At 42.7% G+C, this 21710-nt stretch overlaps 1 protein-coding gene across 1 annotated transcript in view; it reads right to left on the bottom strand.

Moving 5' to 3' along the window:
* Positions 1–21710, bottom strand: part of ADGRG4 (adhesion G protein-coupled receptor G4) — a gene marked incomplete at both ends in the record, with an annotated part of 125413 nt that overhangs the window by 21008 nt on the left and 82695 nt on the right. The window contains 5 exon segments of the mRNA XM_079728122.1: positions 10250–10382; positions 10726–10969; positions 11881–11962; positions 15777–16063; positions 19176–19254. Coding sequence (XP_079584248.1) covers positions 10250–10382; positions 10726–10969; positions 11881–11962; positions 15777–16063; positions 19176–19254 — 825 coding nt within the window.

The following is a 21710-nucleotide window of genomic DNA, read 5'->3' as shown; positions in this document are numbered from 1 at the left end:
ATTATTGGACTTTCAGGGAAGGCTATGCAGTTCCATGTGGTTGAAGCCAGTAGAGTTGGTGGGGGAGGAGAGACTTCATGTAAAAGATGCAAAGACAGTGAATCAAGTTCGTGGTACCTGGAGAAGAAAAGGGAAGTAAGGACTCCAGAGGCATTTCAGAACTGGGGAACAAATTGAATATGGGTGGCCAGACATCGGAGAGACTTGAGAATGATTCCCAGATTTCTCATTTGGGCAGATGGGATTAAGTTAATGAGTTGGGGCGTGAACATGTTGACTTTGAGGTGTCTGGGAGTCGTTTAGATGTCCAATAAGAGTTGGAAATATAGGGCTGGAGTTCAGTAGAGAGGGTTAGGCTAGAGATACAGACATGAAATTTACAAGCATATTATTGCTAACAAAAGCCTTAGGAGTGAATTCTCTCTCCCAGGGAGAATACACAAAGCAAGAAGAGGAGAGGACTGAGGAGAGAACTTGGGGAAAAACCAACAAGAGCCAGGACAGAATGGTGTCAAGGAAGCTGAGGCAGGACAAAGTTTCAGCATGGAGGGGTGTCAATAGTTTGGAATGCTACAAGAGGTTGAAAAGGATAAGGGCTGAGAGGAAGTCATCAGGTAAGTTAATTAGTAGGTCCTTGGTGATCTTTGCCCGAGCAGTTTCAGTAGTAGGTTGCTGGGGAGGAAGAAGGACTGAAAAATGAGAGACTGGGGATTGTGAGGGGTTTGGTGCTGGAAGAAAGCAAAATAGGGTGCTGGCTTGTGGGGGAGACACATTCTGGGGAAGGAATTTTAGTATGCCAGAGGTTTGGGCATTGTGAGCAGAGGACAGATTTGGGTCATCGAGGAGAAGGAATTGATGGAGGTAGATCCCTGAGGAGGTGATGGAAGTGTGTTTCTTAGAAAGGAAGAACACCTTTTCTTGGAAACAGAAAGGAATTAACAAGCAAACAAACATGATAGAATGTGATGTTTTGGAGAACATCTTCACCATTAATAGAAATATTAGTGCCTGGAAAATTAACAAAGAGGAAAGGTGCAATCAGGCTTGGCTGTGTAACAGAATAACTAATTCGAATCACTCATGCTAATAGCTCACCACTTACGCCTAATTAACATACGGCACGCTAACTATTGTGTATACCACTATATATTCAATACTTGTCAGCTTAACTTCGTTTTAAGTTTTATTTTATTTCACAGATAAACTCTCTTCAGGTGTGCTCAGACTTCACAACTTGTAGCTTATGTAATATCGTTTGTTCACCATCTTAAAAAGATTTTAGAAGGTGTATTGGCTTGGACAGGAGAAAATTCTCAGATGTCAGTTTACTTCTGTGACATTTAACTTGTCAATTAGGGGCTGAGAGAGGAAAAAAATAATGTATATACAGGAAGAAAGGAGGCCAACTTTACGGCCTTGTCACACTTAAGAGATATGCTCACTAATGGAGATGCTTGTCCCATTTTGGGAGAAGATTGTGGTTTTGAAAGAAGCTTTTTTTCCTAGGCCTCTGGTAGTTACCTATAATTCCTACATTCTAGGGAACACAGATGTGATGAAAACTCAGTTGATTTGTTCTTTGGAGGTCATCTTGTGAGATGTGGTTTGATGTGCACTACAGCAAAACTTATTCTGAGATTTTTTTGTTCCCTCATACAATGACCCATCTGTTGGCCTAGGACACTAAAATCTGTATTATTTAAAAAGGAATATGTTTTTAATTCTATTTTAATGTTATAATGTTTAATGGATAATCACTATTAAAATAATAACTACCTTTTATTGACTGCCAACTTTGCCCATACATCTTTGTATTTCTATGCTAGGATAAAATGCTAGAAATTGGATTTCTGGGGATAATTACATGTACATTTAAGTTTGGGTGGATACTGCTAAAGTACCCTCCAAAAAGTTTTTCCCTTCTACTTTTCAGTTGAGAGACAGCATACATAAAGTGGATAAAATGCTCTATTTTAGGTGTGCAGCTGGATGAACTTTTATATGTGTATATTCCTTTGTAATCAACATCTAGATCAAGATATATACCATTTCCACCACCCCAGAAATTTCCCTCTTGCACCTTCCCAGTATATACCCTTCCCTCAGGGATAACCACTATCCTGAGTTCTATAATCGTCAATTATTTTTGCCTGTTCATATAAATGAAATCATACTGTATATAGTCTTTTATGTCTGGTTTATTTGACTCAATCTATATTTTACACTTACCCATGTTGTTCTGTGTTTCCATAGTTCATTCCTTTTTCACTGTCATGTAGTATTACTCTGTATGAGCCTCCCACAATTTGTTTGCTCCCACTGCTGATGAGTATTTGGGTTGTTTCCATGTTTTGGGCTGTTATGAATACCAAGCGGCTATGAACATTTGTGTACAAGTCTTTTTGTGGACATATGTTTGCATTTTTCTAAGGCGTATACCTAGGAGTGGAATTGCTGGGTCATAGAGTTGTTTAATGTTTTGTTAGAAACTACGAAACAGTTCTCCAAAGAGGCTGTATCTATTTGTCCTCCCACCAGTTGTGTAAATTGAAACCTTCAGTATTAGTGTATGACAGTATCACACACAGTACTGTTATTGGACATTTGGTTTCCTGTCTCCCCAGTCAATTGTAGGAATTGTATCTGTCTTATTCGGCACCTCAAACATCGTGGATTCTCAATAAGTATTTGAGGAATTAGATTTATAATTAAGTGACTTCTGTATATTATGCCTGTGGGTCTCTACCACACAGTTTGAAGGGTGAACATATGTTACTACAGACAATTTGTTACCAGTGTGGATGTTTTATTACCCCAAGGACAGTCCCAGTTTCTTATGGGTAGCACTGTGGCTTATATATCACTGCCTCCTCTATGGTGTTTGGCATAGGGCTGGGCCCAGAGGAAGCACCTGTAATGACCAGCATGCTGTACTTGGTCAGATAAACAGCTTAAAAGAATGTCAGACCTCCCTGAAACCTTTACTTGCTCACATTTCTGGACTCAGTCAAAAGGAAGCAGTCACTAGCTGTATGGCCACTGGCCCCAGTGCTAGGAAATAGTCCCCCAACCTCAAGTCCACAAACCTATTTCTTTTTGGGGGGACATGTACAAGACTATTTATCGCAGAATTCTTTTGAAATAGCAAACATTTGGAAACCATCATTAGGAAACCTGTTTAAAAAGTTAGGGTAGGGGCTTCCCTGGTGGCGCAGTAGTTGGGAGTCCACCTGCCGATGCAGGGGACATGGGTTCGTGCCCCGGTCCAGGAAGATCCCACATGCCGCGGAGCAGCTGGGCCCGTGAGCCATGGCCACTGAGCCTGTGCGTCCGGAGCCCATGCTCCGCAACAGGAGAGGCCACAACAGTGAGAGGCCCGCGTACCGCAAAAAAAAAAAAAAAAAAAAGTTAGGGTATAGCCATACAATGGAATACCATGCAGTCTTAAAAGAAAAAACCCTTTATATTCTGACATATTGCTAAATGTAAAACAACAAGAACAGTATCAAAAAAGCCACGGTACAGAGGAGTAGGTATATTACACAACCATTTTGAGGTTAATAAAGGATGGGAAGAAGGACTGGGAGAATATTTTTGGGGTGGAAAAAAAAAAGCTAGAGGACAATCCAGCTCACTGTCAGCCTTCACAAGTTGATTTTTTAGGTCCACCAACTGGGGAAGTCTGATCCACTATAAAGTATACCCCTCTGTCTCTACCCCTGAAAGGGCCAGTGTCTGAAGATTTGATGGAGGCTGTTACACTGGGTCTTTATTCTTCCCCTATAATTGCTCTAAAGTTTTCCATTCCTCTGGGAATTGGTGGGCTGAGGATTTATTTTTTAATCTTTTTTGCATGAACTAGGCCTTCATCAAAATTCACTGCAACCCAGATTCATTTCCATTTCTAGTCCCCTTGCTGCCCAAAACCAGCTAAGCACGATGGGTAAGCTGGCTAATATTTTGAAGGTGAAAACTATCTATCTATCTATCTATCTATCTATCTATCTATCTATCTATCTATCTATCTATCTAACTATCTAACCATCTATCTAGTACATCCCCTGATTTGAGTGCCTTCCCCCTATTAATGTAGCACATCCTTCAGGCTTGCCTCCCCTCCCATGTAAGTGATAGGAGGTGTGAGCAAAAACCTTCCACCTGTTTCTATGACGAATACTAGGTTCACATAAGTAAATCTTGAAAATTTGGGAATTTGCCAGTCCTAACTTTTTGTTTAATTTACATACTCATTTGCATAAGATTGCATATGTTAAAGAAACATCTGTAGCTTTCTTATGTATTTAGATGAGATGAATTTTTTTTTCAATATTTGAAGTTACCACTTACTATTGATTTCTTTTGGGGCTTTTCTTAATACTCACACCAGAGTCCTCCAATGCAGGGCCCTGAATGCCATATGCCTCCCCCTTTTCTATGAATCTCACTTTGTGAGTATCATGCCAAGGGTATGGTAAGATGGGGAATGTATGCAGATTTCCTTCTCCCACAACTGAGCCCTCCCTATTCAGAGCTGAAGGGTCCTAGAAGTCGGGATCAAAATATATTTTCAGATATTTGGGGGAACTCTTAGAAAGCTGTATGGTGAAGCACCTTCACAAAAGAATGTAATCAGTTGTGAACTCCTCTGGTGAGAGATGACAACAACATAGACAAATAATTATGCTCATTTTCATATACTGATTTTCTTTAGAGTGAGGTCAACTTATGTATCCAAGATCTCTAAAACTCACCTTTTCTAACAGCACTCTTCTCTATAATTCTGGGATGCTTATCTTGAACTCTTCAACCCCCTCAACATCCTGATATACCTTAGCCTTTAAAAAATAAGTGAATGCATGATGAGGCATGAGACGTGGGGGAGAGACTTTCTCTTCTAAGCACTACTGTACACTTATTGAATAAGTATATTACCGAATTAGCCATTGATTCAACCAAAACACATTCAGTCCTATATTGTATGTAGTGGGCAAATGTGGATTTTTCTCTAACCTACTCATCCATTCCTAACAGCAGCCTAATTTCTTTTTGCAGAATGATTTCTCCCCCATTCTGGGTATTCTTGGTGGGGTGGTAAACCCAAGCTCTTGTCCTGTTACTGTGAAAACAAAAGGGCTCCCTGAAGAACTCCCTTCTGCCACATCCCTCCTCTCACTACCTGGTACAGCACAAAAGTTAAGCTCAGCCTATCAGGAGTAGTCTCATGAGACTCTGAATCTTTTTTTTTTTTTTTTTTTTTTTCGGTACGCGGGTCTCTCACTGCTGTGGCCTCTCCCGTTACGGAGCACAGGCTCCGGACGCGCAGGCTCAGCGGCCATGGCCCAACCGCTCTGCAGCATGTGGGATCTTCCCAGACCGGGGCACGAACCCATAAAACCTGCATCGGCAAGCGGACTCTCAACCACTGCGCCACCAGGGAAGCCCGAGACTCTGAATCTTAAAGCAGTAACATAAGACTAGAAGAAATTAGTTTATTCTTCCCAGCAGTGGTGCTCTACCAAGAAGATTCCCTGCTAGGAGACAATCCGCTATGGTTCCTGATTTGTAGACCTCTGTCCTTTTTCAAGCCCTGTTCTTTAACCTCCCCATAAATTATTTAAGTTCCCCAAACCCTTTCAACCAAGTCCCTTCTCCTTGGGTAACCAGAACTGGCAGTCAAGGCTGTCAGTCAGAGACATTTGGCTTTTGTTGCCGGCAACCAAAGAACCTTGACTGAAATACTGTGTTAGGCGCTGAGAGTACAGCGGTCAACAAGACAGACAAGGTTCCTACCTTCATGAAGCTTACATATTAGTGGAGAACATAGGTTTACTCAGCACTGAGATAAGAGACTCCAGATTAGGAAAAGTCAGCTGTTGCTTTCATACACTCATGTATTTTAGACCATTCATTCATGCATGCATGCAACAAATATTTATGGAGTGCTTAGGATTCACCACACATTATAAGTATGAATCTAATTCATTTCATTTGTTTTGTGTAATCAACAGAGGTATAACTAGATCCTTCCTCCATTACTCCACATCCTTTGTGTTCCCTAAATGCTTGAAGTTCAGGATGAGAAACACACCAATTCACCATAGGCCTGAATGTTGAGGATACAAACTTTACCTTCTCTTACTTACGCTTCCACCCCGCAAACTTCCCATATCCCTGGGGGTAGGCAGGAGGTGGGTAAGGGTCATCCCAGATGACTTGCCCTGGAGAGAGTTTAGTGCTCTTCAGTGTTTGCCAGTTTGCCCACAGGGTACCCAGAGCACAGTAGAGAATGAAAAGCCAGAGCCTGTGCCCTGAAGCTCCAAGGAGCTTTGTAATTATTTTTTCTCTTTTTAAAAAATTTCTATTGAGGTATAGTTGATGTCGGACTTTGTTAGTTTCAGATGTACAACAGAGCGGTCCAACAAATACATGATGAAATGATCACTGTGACAAGTCCAGTAACTATCTGTCCCCATACAACATTATTACAGTATTATTGACTATATTCCTTATACTGTATATTACATTGCTGTGACTTATTTATTCTATAACTGTAAGTTTGTCCCTCTTAATTCCCTTCACCTATTTCACCCCCTCCCCAACCAGGTCTGGTGACCATCAGTTTGTTCTCTGTATCTATGTCTGTTTCTATTTTTTTTCTTTGTTTGTTTGTTTAGATTCCACATATAAGTGATATCATACAGCACTTGTCCTTCTCCGTCTGACTTATTTGACTAAGCATAATACCCTCTAGGTCCATCCACATTGCTGCAAATAGCAAAATTTCATTCTTTTTTATGCCTGAGTAGTAGTCCATTTTATATATATATATATATATATATACACACACACATACCACATTTTCTTTATCCATTCACCTGTTGATGGACACTTAGGTTGCTTCCATAGTGGGTGGGAGTTAGAAAGGAAAAGGGGTTAAGTCATACTATGCTTCACTGTGCTGGAAAATGTATAACCCTCATCTCATTTAAGCCTCACTTCAACTCTATGATGAATGTACTGTTATTATTACTTCCCCAAGCCTCACATTTAGGATTCTCTGTCACATCTCTGCTAAGAGCTGGGATTTCAACTCAGCTCTGCTCTCTCCACAGCCCACTGCATCATACATATTCATGAGAGTAATGGGGGACTAAATTTGTGGTATGGAAACCCAAGAATTTATCTCTCTTTCTCATTGGAAGGCTCCAATTGTCTTTATTTATTTGTTTTCATTTATTTATCTTTTTAAATGACAGCTGACCTTTTTTAAAAAGTTAATTATTAATTAATTACTTTTGGCTGCATTGGGTCTTCATTGCTGCGCACGGGCTTTCTCTAGTTGCGGCGAGCAGTGGCTTCTCTTGTTGTGGAGCATGGGCTCTAGGCACGCAGGCTTCAGTATTTGTGGCTCCTGGGCTTAGTTGCTCCACAGCATGTGCGATCTTCGTGTACCAGGGATCGAACCCATGTCCCCTGCATTGGCAGGCAGATTCCTAACCACTGCACCACCAGGGAAGTTCTTGTTTTCATTTATTTCTTGAAGAGATAGTACACTCTCTCAGTACAAGATTCAAAAGTAAGCCTCCCTTCCTCCCTTGCTCCCAGATACCCAATTCCCCTTCCTGAAGACCACCACTGATACTAGTGGCTTGTGTATCCTTCCAGAATGTTCATCTCTTTACTTGTTTCTACTTAAGGACAAATGTGAGCAGCCTGCCTTGGCTGGGAAGCCTTGGTGACAGCATGTGGGATGGGATTAAGAAGGCCACCCATCATGCTTAGCCACAGAGTGTAAGGCAGGCAAAGTTCATCCTCAGGGTCACTCCGTTGCCTTTGGATGAGTCTTCTCTCTTCCATCCCCTACTGTTCTGCTCACCCTCACCTTTGCTCCCTAGGAAAAACCACCAGCTTCAGACAGCTCCTGTTCTTTTCCCTTCCTCAGAACCCTGCCTCCTGTGCCCTCAGGGGCTGTCTTGGTTGAGAAGTTCATCCCCACTAAGGAACTGATGGGTGTCTGTGGATTGATGAGCCACTGTTTTCACAAAACATGTTGACATTTTAACAAGGGCTTCAATCAAAAGAGTAACTTTAGTAAAGGGGATTTCAGGTGCTTTGTCATGACAAGCCAACAGGATAGCATCTTTTTTCCCCAAAAGGTATGACCTTGTGACTTTTCTTATCTACTACCTGCGTGGGTGTCAGGCCAACTGGGCACCTGGAAACTTCTGCCGCCTGAAATTGTTTGGCTCTCAGCACTGTAAGGACCCTGATCACGATCTTTTTTTTTTCTTTCAGGATGTAGACACAAGAGTTTTCGAAACAAAATCTCCAACGCTGTAGACAGCTCTCCCCTAACATATCATAACTATAGGCTCATATCTTCTCTACAATAAAAGTAAGAAACAACTATTACAATGAATAGGAGAATTATTCTGGCTTTAATATTCACTAAATGCTATCGCATCTGCCCCTTCCAAAATAATATTTAGAATACAAAGTTGGAGCAGATGCTTTCACAAAATCAACATTTTCCCCAATCTGGGGGTAGGGGAAGGTGGGTATCTTTGCTGGGATTTATTGAAGAAATCTTTGTTTGTGAATGGAATTCATTTTGATTTCCACAGGTAATATTCTTCTCACACAATTAGGCACAGCTTCACAACTCAAAGGAGAGAAACAGTTGAGATCTTCATCAAAGTTGTCTGCATTAAAGAAAAAAAGCATTTTCAGCTGTGGCATTAGGGACTTTGCACATAGTAGAATCATAAGACATGTTTATCAAATGAAGGAATAAATAGAAGAATTAGAAAGGAAGTAAAAGTTGTGGTGCTTTCCTCGGATAGTTTAATCTAAATTTGGGGTGAATTAATTCATCCTGACAGTACTGTTAAGCGATTACAAGTGCATCTGTTCTTCCTGCCTTGTGAATAATAGGCTATGTTATTCACAGTAACCTTAACTTAGGGGAGGCTAGTCATGGACAAACCTCGGAGACCTTCAGGAAGAGACAACATAAAATGATAACACACCTATCTGTATCCCCTATGAATCTGATATTCTTGCTCTGAAGATTCAGCTGTTTCTCAAGTTTGAGAGTGCCTAGTGGTACAGAGGGCGCAAGTTTTCACTCGGTGCTAAAGGAATCGAGTTTCTGGCTGCCATATGTCTGATGGCAGCATCCAGATTGCAGTCGTAGAACCTGTGGCCCAAGAGGCTGTACTACCTGCCCCACTGGCTGAGTTACTGTCATAACTGATGAGCATCTCAGTGCTGGCTGCAGGCCCCTGGGCTCTCCAGGTCTATAGCTAGGTCCAACGACATTAAAATCTGGGACATGGTATTTACTACTGCTCCTTCAAAGAAAAGTATGTCCATTTGGGCTGTATATTTGCTGATGAAACAATATCCCTCAAGGACAGCAGGGGAGCCAAGCCTAACTCACCTTCTTGCAAATATTCCCCAATCAGACCCAACTATTATCCACTAAAAACCTTCCACAGTTCATGCCTCTATATGCCATGGCTCCCCAGTGGCTCCACATGGGCACCAACATATCTGCAAGTTAGCTGGCCAGAATTTGATGGACGCTTGTGGCTGCAGAAAGATTTTCTTCACATGCACCGACTTTCCCATGTAGAAATGGAGGTGGAGACTCCAACACTAGTCAATGAGCCTAAACTGGAAAATGGTGTGGCCTCACACAGTCCTGAAGCTGGTAGGCCCTTTGGAGATGATCCATCTTGCCTCCCACACCCCACCATGTTGAAGGTAGAGGGAATGTAGTTCCGAGTAGGGAAGTGATGTGCCCAAGGTCATGGAGTTAGTGACTTGAGCCAAAGTCTTCTGACTCTAAGTTTGGTGCCTTTTTTTTTTTAACCCACCATACTGCTTCCAGATTGCCTACAGCCCTTGTAAATAGAACTGCTGATGGAGCCAATAGAAAGAAAACTACAGGGGGATGAGGCCATTCTACCACCAGCACTGAGATGGAGAGAATGACTACAGCTAGGCCACCAGAGGTGTTCTGTGTGTGAACCGGAGTCTACTTTGGTCTTTAAGAAAGGCAACCAAAGACCACTGCACTATGGTCCATCTGGAAGCACAGGACACGGAGTCATCATAACATCACCTTGAAGTTCTTAAGTTTTTGCTCTAGTATGCCTTTCTGCTTACTTTAGGCCTTTATACCAATCCTTTCCCTACACTTTCCCTCCTAACACCCATCTCCACCTCACATCTGTCTCTGTACCTAGAAGCTTGGCTTTCTGTGGAAGAAGGTGAGCATCTAAGAGCAATGTGCAGCTCAGCTGGTATTCTAGGTGGGGTGTGATGAGCACTAGCTTGGGAGCCAGGAGACCTGAGTTCTGGCCCCAATTCTGCTGCTGATGGAGAATGTCCATAAGGCGTTCTCCTTTTCCTGCTTAAGGTTCCTCATCCATAAAATGAGGGGATTGCACTAGACAATGTATGAGGTGCCTTCGGATTTTAACAGTTTGTGACGATTGTTTGCAATTACCCACGAATTTTTTTTCTTTACCTCCAGTCTCTTCTCTCCTCCATGAATCTAATAACCCACTGACTTGTACACACTAAGTTCACTAGGTGCTTCTATGCACACTTTCTCAGTCCAGAGTGATCCCAGGTGTACACATGCACATGTGCATTTTGTTTTGAGGAGGAATCATTTCCCAAGACCACATCTGTGGCCTCACACTAATTCAATACCTCTGGAATATAAGTATAGACAGTGTAGCCTTTTCTCTCACCATTTGGGGAGCTTGTTTCTGAAGGAGTGCCTTGGGCAGAGCCTAAAGATTTGAAAATGGAACTAGTTGCAGTTGACTTGACGGATGGTGTCAACAAGTTGTACGCAAAGGTTTTCTTCAGTCTTTCCTGTTTCTGCCCAACATTGAGCCCACACCAGCTGCTGCCATCTGAAATGACACCCCAAACAGTTAAAAACAGAAAACTCATCAAATTCCACACTTCAAATGGGTAAATTATACCTTAAGAATCCTGTTAAAAATATAAAGCCCAATGTACAGTCTGTTCGTTCTGGGTACCTCAAGGAGGCAGCTTTTCTATGAAGTTGTGAGAAGTAAGTTTGAACTATAATGTGTGGTACGGGCAGAGCCAATTCACTTACCAAGGAAGACCACTTTCGCTAGATCCCAGCACAGGGACCAGCAGGTTACTGACATGCCCAGCAAAAAGGAACTGGATCTCTGTGCTACTTATAGCATCTTCTAGTTCAAGCATCGCCTTCCCTAAAGGCAATAAACTGAGTTTTGCACTGAGACTGAGCGAAGCTACCTGAATTGGATGGAAGAGGCTTTTGATGCATAGAAAACCAGTTTGCCTGAACTGGAGACATTCTCAGAGGCAACACCAGAGTCCACTATACCTCCCACTGTGCAGGAAGGGCCACTGGTCCATCTGGGCTGCCCACCAGCCAGGCATCTTAGGGATGCTGACAAGCTCTCTCCTCCACCATGACTTCTTGCTTCCCACATCTGCTCAGTCAACTGTTGGCTACAGGTCAGAAAGGCCCTGGGACCCAGTGCCTGGAACACCGTAGGCACTCAATCAATGTTCTTTTAATTGAATTGAGACTTAAGTGACAACAAGGACAAGCAGTCCAAGGAATTTGGGCCAAAAGCGAAGTTTCACTATGTTAAAATATGGCTGAAGTCACATCCTTCACCTGACTTCATTCATCTCCGCACAAAAGCACAAATCTTTTTCCTGACATGGAAACAGCCTCCATTTGATGCTGATGGTGTATGAACTCAAGTCAGGAGACAAGTAAATCTCATCAGTTTGGAAAACCTGTAAATTCAATACCTTACCCCAAATGGCGTCTTACCAGTATCCAGTCACAACCACCTGCAACAGAAAAGCAGCTGCCACCACTCCTGCGCATGCTCCTTCATCACCCAGTGGAACACAAAAATGAGGAACCCTAGCCAGGAGAAGAAGGTCAGTCTTTTTCAGCTTCTTTCACTCGCTGTCACCAATGCCTAGACTCAGGCCTACTCTTGTCACCATCAATACTCCTTCTAAGGAACCCCAAGGCCATTACTAGCTTTCTGAGGTCACCTTTCTAGCCTCCCTCTCAATGGCAGTGCTAGCAAGAAGGTCTGTATCAAGGTTTCATGTCAACCGCAGTTTTCCTCCTGGGCTGCTGTCTGTCCTAGAGCTTGAGAGATAAGGTCTGCAATGGGAACCAGCCTCTGAGATGGCTCTCAGTGATGCCCACATCCTGCCATTCACATCCTTATGTTGTCTCCTCCCATGTTGTATCAGTAGAATATGGCAGAAATGATGGCATGTCCCTTCTAAGATTAGGTTATAAAAGACGTTGTTCTCTCTCTCTCTCTCTCTCTCTCTCTCTCTCCAATCCACCCCCAGGAAAGGATGACCCAGATAAGATTCAAAGCTGATTAGAAGCTACAATGGCAATTGTATTACAATATACAATGTATCAAATCAACACGTTGTATACCTTAAATTTATACAATGTTATATGTCAAATATATTTCAAATTTTAAAAAAGAGACATTAAAACTAGTGGTTAGCAGTGGGGAGAGGAATGGGTAAGGGACTAAGAGGTACAAAGTACTATGTGTAAAATAAATAAGCTATAAGTATATATTGTGCAACATAGGGAATAGAGCCAATATTTTATAATAACTCTAAATGGAGTGTAACCTTTAAGAATTGTGAATCACTATACTGTACACCTGTAACATACAATATTGTACAGCAAGTATAGTTCAATTTGAAAAAAGAAAGAAAAGAAAAGGGATGTTAAATGCTCTGCTTTATGGAGTGGGGAGCTCTCTGTCTCTAGGAAGTTTCAAGTGGTGGCTTGTGACTTCCTGTCACTTGATGGGAAGTTGGATTGTGAAGACCTGGCTTTCCTGGCCCCAGCACTGAGACTCTCTGAGTCTCTCCCTCCAGGATGGAGGCAGCAATCTGGAAGCTAAACGGTGACAAGTGACAAGTCCCACTACCTCCCCTGAGGGCTTTATCTCCATTTGTAACCAATGAACAGTGGTGAAGAAGCTAGCAGACTTCACTCTTTTTCTGAGCAGCAGCTACCTAGAAGGTGGTCCGGCAGCCTGATGAGAGCAAATCCCAGTCTCCAAGCAGGTAAAACTCCTGCAGCTTCAGCAGGAACAAGGGGCCACAGTGACAACCAGTCCCTCTTACTGTTCTGATTTCCTGCATGGAGTTCAGCTAGTTCTCAGACTTAAAGGTTATTCTGTGAATTCCAATGAGCTGCCTGCCAGCTCGCCCTTTCTTCCTGACAGCCTTCCTTTTTCTTTCCAATAACAGATTGATCTGCTTACTCACTAGCACATAGGCAGGAGGGAAGATGTCAGGTTTTTGTCACCTGCGTTTTTATTTGTGCATCCCTCCTTCAGGAATGGCTCATCAAGAGCATCATTTTTTCACACTTGACCACAGGGCAACCCCCTTCAGCCAAAATTACAAACTTACCATCTGTTTTTTAAATGGCTAATTTGTTCACTTGTTTCATTGCATTCTTGTTTTGAATATTTGGGACGTGTGTGTGTGTGTGTGTGTGTCTATGGAACTCGAGTTTGAAACTCAGAGCTCTGAAAACACCCCCTTCTGCAAGATGGCACATTCTACCTTGTAGGCGGGACTAGGAACTAGCAAGGCTTGGTGATTGATTGACATAAAGCGCATCTGACAGACGGAGACAGCTTGGCTCAGTTTACGTTGGATCTGGGCTTTGGTTTTCGTTCTCAGGAGATCTCCCATTGGATTCTGCATCTACCCATCCAGGCTTCCCGCTTAGACACCACTCTCTCCTTCTACCACAGGAATGGAGCACATGCTGTTTTTGCAAAACACCCCTCCCCCGCTTTAAGCTCTAAACTTCTTTGCTTTCTGGTTCTTTTGTCAGCTATTCCTTTAACCCCTCTTTCCATAAGGTTGAGAGTGTTTCTCCTCAGAACTCGTGTGCCCAAGAGTAGCCTGGAGTTACTGCTTAGGAAGAAATCCACACAGGCACCTAGTTCACAAATCTACCTCTGTCCACATTCTAGAGCAAGGGAGCTTTGTTCTCAAAGCATCATGCTACTGAGACCAGGCTATCACAGTGGAGGCCAGGTAAAGTCAAGAGATAAAGTGTAGAACCATCACCGGGTCCTCGGTTGATGATCTAAGATACAACCAAGCACTGGTAGCCTCAAAGGAAACCACGTGACAGTAGTGTGGAGAGCTCCTAAAAATTCTGTCCCTAGTGTCAGAAGGAATAAAGATGGCACATGGACGAAGAACAACATATTTTGTGTCTCTTTATATTCCAAACAGAATTGGCTATGTAAGGTTGGTGGAATCCAGTGGGACAAAAGTTCCAATTGATACACTGCATTGCTCTAAAATGAGATGGTTTCTTGAATCACAGGACTTGCCGTCCAAGAGTATACTTTATTTTGGATTTTTCCCCCATGCCCTGCAGCACCTTGCCAATACCTGGCCTGTATTAACTGCAGAGCAACTCATATTTCCCAAGGTTCCTCAGGGGTTAACAACCACAATAACAAAGGATTCTGAGGTTTTTAAAATGTTAAATTTAAAACAAATTTTTTAAGTTATTTCCCCCCAGCAGAATTTCTCAGAGCTTGTACCATGCTAGTGAACATTATGTCATTTCAAGAATGGGGAGGGGTAGTTTTCTGCATTTCCCAAATTTCTTTGACCATAGAACTCTTTCTTGCTGAAGCACCCTATGGGACCACCAGTTCCCTGTACTCTGGTAAAAGGGTTTATTGAATGAATAAGTAGTTAAGAGCAATAAGGGAGACCTTAACTCAATGGACTGCCCAAGTCGACTCACAGCCTGCCCCAGTACCCCAAATGAGCTTGGCCAAACTTGAGGATAAGAGCATGGGGTGGACTTTGAGACCCCCAGGAAATCATTCTGCATGCCTCTTCCTGCCAAGATGTTCAAATAAGCAACATCAGATTATAATGAACAGCAGCAATTACTCAGAGGTGTATTAACCAGAGCCCTACCTTTTACTTCTCATGCCATCTTTGGTCTACCATTTAATAACTTCATTAATCATTTGTTCCTTTCACCAGAAAACAGACAGGAGACTAAAGAGCTATAGAGTCATTAGTTTAGGGTCATCTAATTCAACCAGCTGTGGTGACTTTTTCAAGACTGATTTGTAGCAAAACCAAGACCAGAACCTTGGCTTCTTGCCATGGCCCACTGCTCTTTGCTCTCCATGTTCAATCCTCTATGGCTCTACAATTTCCTAACCTGGCTCCTTCTCACAATATGAGGATATCTGATGCAGCCAGAGTCTATGGGGTCAACAGTTTAATGTTTCTACTGTCCAGTAATTGCTATGTTCCATGGGATTATGTACTTCAAAATGTCAACACAAGTGTGAATCTGTACACTTATGAGCACAATATGTTGATGTAATGAATACTGTAGGGTGTACTGGCAATCGGTGTTCGATAGAGACATGGCCAACTAGCTGCAGTTGAGTTAGCTATCCGGATTTCTCTCTACATCCCTGAGTAAGAGAGAGTGGGCTCATTTAATGAAGCCCTAACATCTAGCCAATGTTTCTAGTGGCTGCCTGTCAGTCATTGACAGCAGAGGCCCCTTGGATTATTTTTTCCTCCTTTGAAAAAATACTGAATACTAAAGGTAAGATTTTCCAAAGCAGCAAAAATTTTGATGGAGGTTTAGCTAGCCAGAGAAAGTACAGAGAGGCAACAGTTATCTTGCAAAGTGTTAAAAATGGCAAAAAGATACAAGAAAAGGATCCTCACAGCTCCCCAGGCAAAAAAGGCAAACCCCCAGGTGAGCCCAAGTAAGAATGTCAGGCTCGTTGTGCCTTTGAGGTCATGCAGCATCATCTTCCGTTGAGTCTTCTGGCTTTGGGATTTCATGGAATTCGGTTGAGCAAGAACAGTGCAGAACATGGAGAGATTCATGAGAAATATGAGGCAAAAATAAGCCACCACTGAGATGTGAAAGATAGGATCATCTTTAATCCAACAACTGGAAGAGACCAAGGAGAGAAGGCCATTGTGAGGTAGAGAAACATAAACTCCTATTTTTAATGCGACTCTGACGATCACTGAGTCAGTTTCATTTCACACGAGGACATCTAGGCCTAGAGTGTAAACCAACTCGACAGAGTTCACTCATGCTCACTGCAGGCAGAGCTGGCACCAGAACCCCAGTCTCCTGAGCCCCAGTCCAGGGTTCTTCCCAGTGTCAAGTTAAAAATCCTAGAGGATATTTCTGCCCTACACATGCAGAAACCTCTCAGTCCAATTCCCTGGGAGGCTATTCTCTTCCTCAATAGCAGAAAAACAAATTATGTAATTCCCCCCGAAGTGGCTTACACCTGAGCTTTTATTTGCAGGATAAATTCTGCTTTGCATGATAAATTTCACAGTGAAAGGACATGGGTAATGACTGGCTTTTTGGACTGCTATATCAAATAGCGATGAGAACATCAGAGTTAATGAAAATTCAACAAGAAGAAGACAGCTCTAACTGTATTGCTTTCAAATATGATGTTTATTTTCAACCCCGCACCACAGCTAGAGGTTTGAACTCCAAAAGGCAACACTGGTCACTGGATTGATTAATGGCTTTACAGTTTCTATTAAAGAAGAATTATGCAATGATTTATATGAACAGATACTTCATCTCATAACATTTCCAATTACTACATGCATTACCTCTGATTTTTGAACATAGACAAACTTCACTAATTTAACTGTGTATCAAATTAGCTGAGACCTCTTTTCCAGAGCTAGGAATATCCCCTGTGGTCATATTGTTCATGTTGGTGTGGATACTTTCATCTGTATGTGAGTTTGTGTATGTTTGTGTGGGTCACAAGGGAGTAGGGGGAAAGCATTTAATTTCCCTAATAGAATCTAATACTTAGGGTTCCCCAGATTTGTGGTTGCCAAGGGGGATGGGGGACGGGGGAGGGATGGATTGGGAGTTTGGGATTAGCGAATGCAAACTATTATATATATGTATAACTGAATCAATTTGCCATACACCAGAAATTAACACAACACTGTAAATCAACTTTACTTCAATAAAATAAATTTTCAGGACTTCCCTGGTGGTCGAGTGGGTAAGACTCCACGCTCCCAATGCAGGGGGCCCCGGTTTGAGCCCTGGTCGGGGAACTAGATCCCGCATGCACGCTGCAACTAAGAAGTCCACATGCTGGAACTAAAGATCCCGCGTGCTGCAACTAAGACCCAGCGCAGCCAAAACAAACAAACAAACAAACAAATAAATAAATATTTTAAAAAATAAATTTTCTAAAAGATTTTAGATTTAATAAATATTGCTGCTGCATTCCTGCACATGCTTATTAGCCAATCTGAAGTGCAATGAATTGGGCATTCATTGCAAAATGTCTGTTGCTTATAACAATAAAGACATTCAACTTTGTGGTAAAAGAAAAAAAACAGAAAAACTTAAGTTTCCCTGAATATCATCTTCAGCCTTAAAAGAAGCTATAGAAAACTCTTTTAAAAAGGCAGCACTATATATTTGGTTAGAGAATCATCTCCAAGACATACTGTTAAGTACGAAGCAGTGTATATCTACTATTTGGGTGACAAAGTGTACAAGAGAAAATCTACACAAATCCCATTGTTTGGCAATAAGAGTTGCATCAAGGGACGGAAACTGGGAAGCTTGGTGTTGGGAGTGGACTTTACTTTTCATCCTCTACCCTTCTGTACATTTGAATTTTCTACCGTGTGCATGTGTTACTTCTTCAAAATATAATTTTTGTTTGTTTTTTTACATCTTTATTGGAGTATAATTGCTTTACAAAATATAATTATTTTTTAAAAGCTCTTAGAGCAGTCTGCCTCTTACTAACCAATTCACATATGAAAGGGCTTTTTCAGGGGGAGTGGAGTTGGTTTTGTTCTGGTTTTGCTTTTGCTTTTGATCTTTGAAGAAGAATCACCATTAGATACACACTGGGGACCCTTTAAGTCACAAAACAAGCAAGGAGGGAGGATGGAGGAGGAGATGAAAAGGAAGGGAAGAGAAAAGGGAGAGAGAGAAAGGATAAGGAGCAATTATAATTACAAGGCATCTGCTGGCAGGGGCAATATAATTTTGACCCTCTGGAAACTGTCAGCTCAATATGAAAGATGGAGAAGTTTGGAGGGCAAGACCTTGTGCATTTGATTCCAGTCCAGTGGGAGAGGAACTCTATAGTGAAAAAGAACTTGAGAGGCTACGATACAGAGAATGGATACGGGTAAGTAAAAAACAATCCAAAGTGTAAAGTGAGGTTGTGCAGTCTGAAGGACTGCATGGTAACTAACTACAGGCCTGTAAAAGAAGGTTCTGGAGAGGTGGAGCGACTTGAATAGCTACTCTCTGGCAGCTATGGTTGAGAGGACCAAAGAGATGGGCTTTATATATCAAAAAGAGCAAAGAAAAAGAAAGAAAGAAAAGAACAACAACAGGACGACAAAGCTGAGCCAATTTATAGAGGAAAGTGGTGGAGTCTTCTTCAGGGGAGACCTTTGTCGTTGAAATACAGGAATGCTTTCCAACCCATTTCAGTATTTCGTTATAGTGGCCGCTCCAACTGCAAGCTTTCTAACCATGATAGCTGCCAGATGTCTATAATGCCAATTTCTTTTATTATGTTTTCTTGCATTGTATTTACATCATTATTATAGTCCCATTTAATAAATTTGAGAGCTCTTTACCAGTCAAAAAATTAAATAAATAAATAGATAAATAAACTATTCATTAATTAATAATCACTGCCAGATATGTATCACCGACGGAACAGGCCACATGCTGAGCACTTTATATACATGGTGTCATTTTAATCTGCACCCAACACTGAGAGCAAACATTATCCCCGTTTCCCAGAGGAGGAAATGGAAGGAAGAGGTAAAGTAAGTTGACCAAGGTCATACTGAGCGCAGACACCTAACCATTATATCAGTGCACCCATGACTTTGTTAGGGTAAAAAGGCTGAGGCCAATTTCCTCCCTGAAGCCAGTGTCAAGACCAAGCCCCAGGCCAGGGAGCACCTCACCATACCCTGATGGTCAAGAGCATCACCACTGGAGCAGCAGACATGCTGGTACTTACAATGGAGTCGTTGAGCTCAGAGTCCCATACAGATCTTTTTTCACACTGAGTATGATCACCACCACAATCTCTGGGATTCCTAGAGTGAGAAAGCAAGCCAAAGGCATCCCATTAGGAAGTGGAAGAGCTCCTGATCAATGACTGTTGGCGCTGATACATTAAGACACTTTAAATGAGCCACAGATGTGCGGGCATCAAAATACCATTGTTTGCAAAATGTTTGTGAATTCTTCCAGGTTAAACATTTCTAGGAGTTCTCCAATCTGCTAAACTAAACAGCATGCCAATGGCTTCAGTACAACACCCACTGGTTATTAAAAATAGCACAAGTGCCAAAAATCAACTTGGCACATCTAGTTCATGGGAATGCAATTTCGCATAAAGCATTTCTTCTCAGAGGATCGGCTGCCAATTTGTCTCTCTTTCAACACTGCCCCTTAGTTCCCAGTCTCTTTTTGTCTAGGCCACCTTGGAGGAAGGGCACAGGCAATCAGCTGCAGCCTTCAGTGCTTTTCTGACAGGGGAGCCGTTTCCACGCTAGTTACTAGTTTGACATTTTGACTAGATCGACCAGTTAACAATCAGTCAATTCAGCCCGAGTATAATAAAGCAATCAGTTCAGTCAAAATGGTCAAACGTGACATGAGTATAGACACAGGGTTTAAAAATCCAATTACGTGTACATTTGCAAAACTTAAAAGACTTCTTTCTTTTTCACAATGTATTTCTCCTAAACTAGGAGCATAACACCTGCACACATTTTAGGGGTTTTGTAAGATACTTTCCGAAGCTGTTTCAAACCCCAGAGTGCCAAGCATCTTAAGAAATCCTCCACTGGGGCTTCCCTAGTGGCACAGTGGTTGAGAGTCCACCTGCCGATGCAGGGGACACGGGTTCGTGCCCCAGTCCGGGAGGATCCCACACGCCGTGGAGCAGCTAGGCCCGTGAGCCATGGCCGCTGAGCCTGCGCGTCCAGAGCCTGTGCTCCGCAACAGGAGAGGCCACAACAATGAGAGGCCCGCGTATCGCAAAAAAAAAAAAAAAAAAAAGAAATCCTCCATTGTCCTATCCTGTGATTAACAGGACAATCCCTTCTGCTCTGTGTGTGGCACACCTAGCACAGGGCCCAGCACAATGCAGATGAAAAAAATACCAGTTGGGGGCTGGAAGCGAGGGATGGAGGGAGGTCTCGCATTTAGGAAGAAAGTTGTGAGACAGTCCCCAAGCTGTGTTAACACTTTGCTAATTAAAACAAAAAAGATGCCTACTGGTTATTAAAAAATGTGGACAAATAAATCTACTGCCTTCGACAGGGATTTAAATAAAGGAATGAAACCTTTTCAGCAGGTTGTTTTGGCATTAGGAAGACAGAACTTCAAACACAAACAGAGACTAATATTTATTTTCCTAACAGTTGATTGCATCTGTCTAATATTTAAATGCTCTGAGACTCCCTGTAGCGGGCCAACTCTGCAGCGGCTCCCTGGCCAACTTTGCAGGGATCCAGAGACCGAGCAGGCAAAGGCTTGTACCACGACTGATCTGAATTTTGGTGGAATGCCTTGTGATCCTCCACGAATTCGAGAAGACGAGGCAGGCCTGTGAGGAGGGGCTCCGAGGCCATCTCCTACTCTTCTCCCCACGTCCTCCAGAAGGCTGTCATGATGCAGCTTCTCATCGCCTCCCGGGCTCTAAGGCAGGGTGGGGCTTTGCACCCTGCGCCCTCAGAACAGAGCTGCACAATAGAAACCACATAGCTTCACCTGAGAGCTGGCTCGTCAGCAGCAGGGAATCCTGCAACTCGTGTGGCAGCCATCTGCTCTCTTTTGTTTGGGTGTCATTCTTTATAGTGTGGGGAGAAAAGACCTGGGAGCTGGCAGCTTTAGCTACTTGTCTTTTCACTGTCTATATAAGTCATCATCTGAGTCTGAAAGCGGCTCGTTGTATCTTTACTGGTTGAGCCGGTCAGGCCTTCACCTTGGCTTGGCCTTGGCTTGGGTGTTTACTTGACACTCCTCAAGTTTTTCCTGCCTCCAATTACCAAGCCTTAGCCTTGCCTGCCTCCCCCTGCACCCCAGAAAGTGTGTGTGGAATGTGCAGATCAAAGAGACGAGCAGCCAGCCCTGGGGAATACCAACACGAAGAAGCAGGTGAAGGAAGAAGGGTCAGACGAGGAAGCCAAGAATGAGTGATGTCAGGGGACTGAGTGCTATTTCCAGCCCCTGCACAGTTAGCCAAATGTGGGTTATCCGCCTTCTGGATTATTCATGAAGCCTCTTCCACTACATTTTTCAATCTTTCAGGTGACTCGAGGTGAGGGTTGCCAGGCACAAAAGGGAGTGTTCTGACTGCTTTTGGCTTTGTATTTCTGATGGGTTCCAAACTATACTCAAACCATTTTTTAGATCACGCTTTGTTTAGCATTTGCCCGTCTCTGCTCTCCACATTACCATGGGTAATAGCACTAACTGTGTATCCAAAGAAAGCATGTACTACGTCAATGAACTCATTAAAAGGATGAATAGCTAATTGCAA

Source organism: Hyperoodon ampullatus, assembly GCF_949752795.1.
Source record: "Hyperoodon ampullatus genome assembly, chromosome: X".
Classification (NCBI taxonomy): domain Eukaryota; kingdom Metazoa; phylum Chordata; class Mammalia; order Artiodactyla; family Ziphiidae; genus Hyperoodon; species Hyperoodon ampullatus.
This window is presented reverse-complemented; position numbering and strand designations above follow the sequence as displayed.